This window comes from Piliocolobus tephrosceles, chromosome 13, assembly GCF_002776525.5.
Source record: "Piliocolobus tephrosceles isolate RC106 chromosome 13, ASM277652v3, whole genome shotgun sequence".
NCBI lineage: Eukaryota > Metazoa > Chordata > Mammalia > Primates > Cercopithecidae > Piliocolobus > Piliocolobus tephrosceles.
In genome coordinates, this window is record NC_045446.1 from 103,707,574 (window position 1) to 103,717,253 (window position 9,680).

General features: G+C 47.7%; 1 protein-coding gene across 1 annotated transcript in view; it reads left to right on the top strand.

Moving 5' to 3' along the window:
- HTR3B (5-hydroxytryptamine receptor 3B) overlaps nt 1-7,457 on the top strand; it is a 39,405-nt gene extending 31,948 nt beyond the window's left edge. The window contains exons 7-9 of the mRNA XM_023208053.1: nt 4,156-4,366; nt 5,780-5,962; nt 7,111-7,457. Coding sequence (XP_023063821.1) covers nt 4,156-4,366; nt 5,780-5,962; nt 7,111-7,346 — 630 coding nt within the window. The 3' untranslated portion in view covers nt 7,347-7,457. The remainder of the gene's footprint in view (nt 1-4,155; nt 4,367-5,779; nt 5,963-7,110) is intronic.
- Nucleotides 7,458-9,680: the final 2,223 nt, after the last annotated feature.

A 9,680-nucleotide genomic window follows, 5' to 3' on the forward strand; every position in this document is an offset into this window, starting at 1 on the left:
CCAGCACTTTGGGAGGCTGAGGCAGGTGGATCACCTGAAGTCAGGAGTTCGAGACCAGCCTGGCCAACATAGCGAAACCCTGCCTCTACTAAAAATATAAAAATTAGCTGGGCGTGGTGGTGGGCACCTGTAATCCCAGCTACGCAGGAGGCTGAGGCAGGAGAATCGCTTGAACCTGGGAGGCGGAGGTTGCAGTGAGTTGAGATTGCATCATTGTACTCCAGCCTGGGCAACAAGAGTGAAACTGTATCTAAAAAAAAAAAAAAATTAGTCCATAGGCAACATTGCCACCTAAATCAACCACAAGAAAAAGGTGGGTTCTTTCTTCTGGAAGAAAACCAAAACCCAAAACTATATGTACTATTTCGTGTGTCTTAGAAATGTGAACATCCTTCCTAAAGGTAGGAGAATGGATGAGGTGGTTTTGGAAGGCCTATCTAGTTTTACCATTCTATAAGCCAAACAAAGATGAGAGATGTCTTTGCTTTATGTTACAGCAGAAGCTAATTGTCCACCCTTGTCCCTATGTCTTTTGCCTCTGCCTTCATTTACTGTTGACATCCAGTGAGGACTATCTTTCTGACAGGGTCAGCTAATAATATGCAGGGCTTAGTGAAAAATGAAAATGCAGGACCCCTTATTCAAACGTTATTAAGAATTTCAAAATAGCACCGGTGGAGCACTAAACCAAGTGCAGGACCCTTTCAAGAGCAGGCTCTGTGTGACTACACGGGCTCCATATCCGCAAAGCCCGCCTACCTCCTAACCTCTTAGCTCTTTCCACAGCTCTCCCTCAGATGATTTCTCGGGGAACACACAGTCTGATAAACCTGCACTTTCTTGGAAATCAGGGACCTTGAGGGGCCACACCATCCATCTCTGGCTCTGTCCCAGACATAGATTTACTGTTGTGTCAGCCTCTGGGTAGAGAGGTGTCATCTCAGCTTGCTTTCTTTACATAGGGACTTTCTGTAGAGAGCACAGCTGCTCATCTCAGTTGTACCCAAGATATTTGGCAAGGCAAAAGTAAACTGCTTTTTGAAAAAGGAGGAAATCAAAGCATGGAGGGGTTGACTACATCATCCAGGGGGACTTAAACTAGCCCACGTAGACACCTGGAATCAAGGGACTCAGGAATTCTGTCCCCTTGATTTTTTTTTTTTTTTTTTTTTTTGAGACAGAGTCTCACTCTGTTGCCCAGGCTGGAGGACAATGGTGCGATCTCGGCTCACTGCAAGCTCCGCCTCTTGGGTTCAAGCGATTCTCCTGCCTCAGCCTCCTGAGTAGCTGGGACTACAGGCACACGCCACCACACCAGGCTGATTGTTGTATTTTTAGCAGAGATGGGGTTTGACTGTGTTGGTCAGGCTGGTCTCAAACTCCTGACCTCAAGTGATCCACCCACCTCGGCCTCCCAATGTGCTAGGATTACAGGTCTGAGCCACCACACCTGGCCTGTCCCCTTGATTTTGAGTCTGGGCTTTTTTCTGCTCAACCAACATGCCTTCTTGTACTTTGCTTATATTTTTCTTCCTCTTTGTGTGGTATCTGCCAAGTCGCTAGGGAGTGTTCCCATTTCTACCCTCTAGAGTCAGCAGGCGTGGTCAGCCCCTCACCCTGACACCACAAGGCTAGACCACCAACAGCCCAGACTGGATCACAACATAAAACCCCCGTGGACTCTGGACACTTGACTCCCTTTTTCCTGCCCCCACCTAACCACAGCCATCTCAGTCACTGCATGATGACAGGAGCTAGAGGGGTGCAGGCTGATGACAGTTAATTTTGTTGTTGCTTTCCTTGTTGACTGCACTTTGGTAGAAATGTGTTTTAACCAAATTATTGCAAAGCAGTGAGTGACGCTCTGGTTTAGGCTTTTGCAGCCAATTATGGCTTAATGCGAATGACAACAGCCAGACGACAATATGCCAAACAACTGTGGCTTGCCAAGCTCCACAGAGTCAGGATACGCTCCCAGACCCAGTGGCTGGAGAGCCCCCACTCTTATCAGCAAGGCGATGTTTCATCTCCCCCAGTCAAGCTCTTCCCCCAGCACCTCCTGCTCCATCGCTGGCCTCTGCACTTCATCTCTGCCCTGGCTCATTTCTTTGTGACACTCTTCTCTGGTGGGAGATGGGGATGAAGGATAAGAACCCTGCACTCGACTCAGAGAGGTTGAGTCAGGTCAACAGTTGTAGCTATCCTGTCCTGGGAAAAAGCACTGGGCTTGGAATCAGAAGATATGGGGGCACATCCCGGCTCTGTCCCTTACTCAACTTACCCACTTTAGGGGGATCGGTTTTCCTTTCGAAAATCTATAAAATGGAGGCTATTACCTACCAAGTTTGCAGTGAGGATTAAATAAATCACACCATATGTGTGAAAATGTCCAGCACACTATCTGATACATATTGAGCAGTTCATTGTTTGGTGAATCAGAGAAATGGGAGATTTCAAATGTTATTTTTGTCCAAATCCAACAGCAAAGGGCCCAGAATACTCATTTGTTTAATAAACATTTATTGAATGCCCACTATAAGATAGGTCTTACTTTTGGCCCCTTGGGGGATTATCATTACCCCAGAGATGGGATGAGATGAGAGTCCAGGCCGTAGTGGGGACGCAGCCCTGCCGTTCACCCGTTTCTCTTTAAGAAGGATGAGAATAGAGTATATGCTTATTAAAGACACTGCCTTTCATCATTTCAAAGAAGTGAGGTATAAAAATTGGCAACAATATTAGTAATTTTATGAGACTCAAATTCCAAGCTACAAGAGTAACTCTGTGTGGCCAGGACAGTGCAGGCCAGCAGGCCAGCTTCAGGCGGCCTCCACTGAGACCCACTCCTCCACCCCTACATCTGTGCTTGTGGAGACAGAGCTGTGGCTTGCAAAGATGGGACCGCTGGTCATGTTTGGCCAGTGGGGAGAGGGAGTGGGCAGGTGAAGCAGTGGCAGGAGATGGGAGGAGGGAGGAGGGCCGAGTGGGGGTACTTAGCTCTCCACTTCTGCCAACACCAGTGGAGTCAACACCAGGCAGACTAAGAGAAAACCACAGGTCCTGTCTGGCAGCCTCTGCACAGCTTTCTCTTCAGGTCTGGTCACCACGCCAGCCCTTGGCTCCTTCAGGCCTAAGGGTGGTAACAGCTCACCCAGTCCTCCAAAAGCCCTGGGGTCTGCCCTGCATCTTGTGGTTTCCCTATGGCCTGCTCACACCTTGCAAATAGTCTCGTTATTGAGACCTCTTCAAACTTCCAAATTTAATTGTGCAAGTTTTCCTGCCCAGAATGATAGACACACAGGTGGTAAGGAGCTCAGAATCCAAGCAAGGAGATATATTAGACCAAAAAGTAATACAATAGGCCAGGCACAGTGGCTCACACCTGTAATCCCAGCACTTTGGGAGGCCGAGGCAGGGGGATCACCTGAGGTCAGGAGTTCGAGACCAGCCTGGCCAACATGGTGAAACCCCGTCTCTACTAAAAATACAAAAAGAAGCCAGGCGTGGTGGTGCACACCTGTAGTCCCAGCTACTCGAGAGGCTGAGGCAGGATAATTGCTTGAGCCTGGGAGGTGGAGGTTGAGCTGAGATCGCGCCACTGCACTCCAGCCTAGGCAACAAGAGTGAAATTTCCTCTCTCTCTCTCTCTCACACACACACACACACACACGTAATACAATATATTGCATAATAAATGGTTTCAGAAGGAAGATTTTAGTTTCAAAACAGTTTCTCACTTACCAGTTGTGTGAGTTTAAACAAGGAATTCGACCCCTTTGAAACTCAGTTTCCTTGTTTGTAAAATGAAGTTAATGATACCCAGCCTTTAAAGTTGTGAAGATTGAATAAGTTAAGTTTATGAGCCACTGAGTCTGGTGCCTGGCACACAGCAAGTGGTAAGTAAATGCTAGCTACTGCTTCTTCTTATAACTATTAATACTATTAATAATAGCTCTATGTAAAACTTAAAGGATTTTTTTCTCTTTTCTAAACCAAAAAGTAACCTGAAACATATTTCTAAGATAAGTTACACAGACTTTTTCACATTATGCAAAAATGTTGGGACTTTGGGGAGCATTCCTGGCTATGAATTTGGCCAAATCTGAGTCTGTTGGCCTAGACCCTCTTTTCATTAGATCGCTTGTTCCTGGCCAGGTGGTGATGCGCAGACACCCCCTGGTCTATGTCGTGAGTCTGCTGATTCCTAGCATCTTTCTCATGCTGGTGGACCTGGGGAGCTTCTATGTGCCACCCAACTGCCAAGCCAGGATTGTGTTCAAGACCAGTGTGCTGGTGGGCTACACCGTCTTCAGGGTCAACATGTCCAACCAGGTGCCACGGAGTGTAGGGAGCACCCCTCTGATTGGTAAGCAGCCTCAGGGTCACCGGACACTCATCTTACCCGACCCCTGTGAAAGATCTGATGCTGGCCAGGCATGGTGGCTCACGCCCGTAATATCAGCACTTTAGGAGGCCAAGGCGGGAGGATCACTTCAGTTCAGGAATTCAAGACCAGCCTAGGCAACATAGTGAGACCTTATCTCTACCAAAAATTTTAAAAATCAACAGGACATTCAGTGCATACTCACTACAACCTCTGCCTCCTGGGCTCAAGTGATTCTCCTGCCTCAGTCTCCCGAGTAGCTGGGATTATAGGTGCACGCCACTACAACCGGCTAAGTTTTTGTATTTTTAGTAGAGACAGTTTCCCCATGTTGACCAGGCTGGTCTCGAACTCCTGACCTCAGGTGATCCGCCCACCTTGGCCTTCCAGAGTCCTGGGATTACAGGCATGAGCCCACCATGCCTGGCCTGTTTGTTTTTATCCTCAGTTTCAACCAATTACTCGAAGTGACTGAGTCATTGATTTCAGCTATTCAGGAACCTGTGGCAGGAGGATTGCTAGAGTCTAAAAGTTTGAGTCTGCAGTAAGCTATGATCCCACCACTGCACTCCAGCCTGGGTGACAGAGCAAGAAGGGAAGGGGAGGGGAGGTGAGCGGAGGGGAGGGGAGGGGAGAAAAAGAGAGAAAGAGAGAAAAGAAGGAAAGGAAGGAAGTAAAGAAGGAAAGAAGGAAGGAAGGAAGGAAGAAAAAAAAAAAAAAAGAGCAAGCCAGATGCATTGGCTCACACCCATAATCACAACACTTTGGGAGCCTGAGGTGGGAGCACTGCTTGAGCCCAAGAGTTCAAGACAACATAGTGAGGGCTTGTCTCTCTCTCTCTCTTTTTTTTTTCTGAGATGGAGTCTTGCTGTGTCTCCAGGCTGGAGTGCAGTGGCATGATCTCCACTCCCTGCAACCTCCGCCTCCTGGGTTCAAACGATTCCCCTGCCTCAGCCTCCGGAGTAGCTGGGACTACAGGTGCCCGCCACCATGCCCGTTTAATTGTATTTTAGTAGAGACGGGGTTTCACTATGATGACCAGGATGGTCTTGATCTCCTGACCTTGTGATCCGCCCGAAGTGGATCACAAAGTCTCAGCTTCCCAAAGTGTTGGGATTACAGGCATGAGCCACCACATCTGGCTGTGAGGCCTTGTCTCTACAAAAAAAAAAAAAAAAAATTTGCCTGGTGTGGTGGTGTATGCCTGTAGTCCCAGCTTTTCAGGAGGCTGAGGAATCACTTCAGCCCAATAGGTTAAGGCTACAGTGAGCCATGATTGCGCCACTGCACTCCAGCTTGGGCAACAGAGCAAGACCCTGTCCCTAAAGAAAAAAAAAAAATCTGATGCTGCATTTCAGACTGGAGGCTAACTGCACCTCTTCTGGCTTCTCTCAGGGCACTTCTTCAGCATCTGCATGGCCTTCTTGGTTCTTAGCTTAGCTAAGTCCATCGTGTTGGTCAAATTCCTCCACGATGAGCGGCGTGGTGGACAGGAGCAGCCCTTCGTGTGCCTTCAAGGGGACACCAATGCTGACAGGCCTAGAGTGGAACCCAGGGCCCAGCGTGCTGTGGTAACAGGTGTGTGAGAAGCCTTGTGCTTCTCCCGTGTCTGGATTGATCACCTTAAAAATTCATTCCTGTTGGTGATGTACTAGGTATTGCGTTGGCTTACGTGAAAAACCTAAAACAACTGCTTCTTAACCTGGGTGTGGCATTTTATATTATCACTCTGGAGACTGAAGGCTGCCTCCTTCTGGCTTTCTAGAAAGTCTCATTTTGTTGTTTTTTGGTTTGTTTTGGTTTGGTTTTTTGAGACAGGGTTTTGCCATGTTGCCCAGGCTGGTCTCGAACTCCTAGGTTCAGGCGATCTTCCCTCCTTTGCCTCCCAAAGTGCTGAGATTGCAGGTGTGAGCCACAGCGCTCAGCTGAAAGTCTAATTTTGGCTTGAAGTTCAGGCCCTCAGTTACTCTTTGTTTGTTTTAACAGAGTCTCACTCTGTCGTCCAGACTTGACTGCAGTGGCACAATCTCAGCTCATGGCAGCCTCTGCCTCCCAGGCTCAAGCTATTCTCCTGCCTCAGCCTCCTGAGTAGCTGGAACTACAGGCATGTGCCACCATGCCTGGTTAATTTTTGTATTTTTAGTAGAGACAGGGTTTCACCATGTTGGCCAGGCTGGTCTCGAACTCCTGACCTCAGGTGATCTGCCCACCTTGGCCTCCCAGAGTGCTGGGATTACAGGCATGAGTCCACCGTGCCTGGCCTGTTTGTCAGTTTTTATCCCCAGTTTTAACCAATTACCCAAAGTGACTGAGTCATTGATTTCAGAATAGGAAAGTGCTGGCATGCACATGCACACATGCATACATGGAGCTTGTGTACATTTAGATTCTAGTTGCTTAATGTGAACAAGTATAAGAATCATCCCAGCCCCTAAAGCTCCTACTGAGTCCATTTGGGCTGACCTCTAGCTCAGAAAATCTCCTGAACGGATCCAGCACACATACACCCTGCTTACATAATACAGCTCTGACGTGTTCTCCAGGCTTCCTGCAGTACAATCTTGCCTCCCCTAATCGGGTGGGGAGAGTACCCAACCCAAACACAACCCACTGCTCAGTTTCACCCACAACTGTCCTTGAAGGATGAGGCCATCAGTGTCAAGAGAAAGTCCAGGTGGATCTTGGTAGTCCCTGGCTCACCCAGGGTGTTTTCCTCCATCATACAGAGTCCTTGTTCTATGGAGAGCACCCGGCCCAGCCAGGAACCCTGAAGGAAATCTGGTCGCAGCTTCAGTGTATCAACAACTATCTCCAAACTCAGGACCAGACAGACCAACAGGAGGCAGAGTGGCTGGTCCTCCTGTCCCGCTTTGATCGACTGCTCTTCCGAAGCTACCTTTCCATGCTGGGGCTCTACACCATTACTCTGTGCTCCCTCTGGGCACTGTGGGGCGGCCTGTGAAGACTGAAGTGTTCTGATCTCAGTAATTGTGCTGGCATTTAAGAGAGAGAAGAAGGGGAATGACAGTGGGTTAAAAAGCTTTCTGGGTTGGGTGTGGTGGCTCTTGCCTATAGTCCCAATGCTTTGGGAGGCCGTGGCAGGAGGATTGCTTGAGCCCAGGAGTTTGAGACCAGCCGGGGCAACAAAGTGAGACCCCATCTCTACCAATAAATAAATAAATAAATAAATAAATAAATAAATAGCTGGGCATAGTAGCTCATGCCTGTACTCTCAGCTACTTGGGAGGTTGAGGTGGGATTTGGGAGGCCACGGCAGGAGGATTGCTTGAGCCCAGGAGTTCAAGACCAGCCGGGGCAACATAGTGAGACCCCATCTCTACCAATAAATAAATAAATAATTAAATAGATAGATAGATAGCTGGGCGTAGTGGCTTATGCCTGCACTCTCAACTACTTGGGAGGTTGAGGTGGGAGGATTGCTTTAGCCCGGGAATTCAAGGCTGCAGTGAGCCATGATTGCACCACTGCACTCCAGCGCGGGCAACAGAGCAAGACACTGTCTCAAAAAAAATAAAATAAAAGGCTTTCTGCCTTCATTGCCTTTCCACTGAGTCCAGGTTCATATACCTAATAGTCTGCTGTGTGATCCAAGAATCATATGGTCATGAAAATGTATAAACAGTATGAGTGTACAGTAAAAAAGTTAACTTTCCTTCTTATCCCAGTCCACTCACCCAGAGTAACCACTGTTAGTAATTTCTTCCAGAAAATTTCTAGGCACATACATGCATTTATGTATGCTTAAGCAGTTTTTAAAAAAGTATAAGATGGTTCCATCTTCCAGCCCTGCCTTGGCCATTTATTCAGTCGCCCATTCAACAAAACCTTTATAGAGTATTGATTAAGTCCTAAGCATTATGTTTGGCACACCAGAGAATACAAAATAAGTCAGCACAGATGATTATTCACTCGATGTGATTCCCATGGTCAACCTGCTACCAACCAACCACAGCATAAAATTCCTGCCATAGCCCTCACCTTCTGAGGCTTTCATTACCACTTCCCAGCTAAGTCCGCTGCCTCCGCCCCCTTCCTGTGCCTCCTCAGCAGTGCATCCCCACTGGAGAGAACCCAGGTGCCAAGGCTTCTTTTTTCTTTTTTTGAGGCAGAGTCTTGCTCTGTCACCAGATTGTAGTACAGTGGCGCAATCTTGGCTCACTGCAACCTCTACCTCCTAGGTTGAAGCAATTCCCCTGCCTGAGCCTGCCGAGTAGCTGGGACTACAGGTGCACGCCACCACACCTGGCTAATATTTTGTATTTTACTAGTAGGTGCCAAGGCTTCTAAGCCCAGTCCAGCACATTATTTAATCCACACACAAGGGGCAACGCACGGAGTGGGAGGACAGGCATGGTCCACGGTCCTTTGCTTCAAGGAAGTTATAATCCACTGTCCCTGAACTAGTCAGCTAGGAAATGCTACCCACTAAGTAGCTTTAAGAGAGATTTATTTTCTCACCAGTCTGGAAGCTAGAAGCCTAAGATCAAGGTGCAGATAGGGTGGCTTTCTTCTGAGCCCTCTTCTTTACTTGCAGGCTGACGTCTTCTTGCTGTGTTTTCACGTGACGTTTCCTCTGTGCATGCTCATGTCTATGTCCAGATTTTCTCCTCTAACAAGGGCACCAGTGTTGTTGGCTTAGGGTCCATCCTAGTGACCTCTTTTAACCTTAAGTACTTTTTCAAGGCCCTATGTTCAAACACAGTCATATTCTGAGTACTGGGGGTTAGGATGTCAACATATGAATTTTGGGGAGTGGGCAGCAGACAGAGGGGACATATTTCAGCCCACAACACTCATGATTCTGGAGGTTTAGCAAGTTCAGAATCTGCGGAGTAGGCCTGCAGGCTGGAGACCTGGGGAAGGGTTGCGGTTTGAGTCCAAAAGTGGCAGAATTTCCTCTTCCTCCAGGAAGGTGAGTCTTGTTCTATTAAGGCCTTCAACTGATTGGATGAGGCCTCCCCATATTATAACCAGTAACTGACTCTACTCAAAATCCACTGATTTAAGTGTTAATCTCATCTAAACATTACCTTCCTGGAAACGTATAGAATAAAGTTTGACTAAATATCTGTGTACCATGGTCTAGCTATGTTGACACATAAAATTAACCATCACAGTCCTGATGGCCCCTTAGCTTCCCATCTACGTCCTCATTCACCCATCCAGAACAGGAGAGTCCTGGTCACCCTGGCACTTGGGTAACTAATCAACTTCCAGCTCATACTCTCTAGTAGACAAATATGTATTATGGCCTCATAACCTGAATCCTAAGATT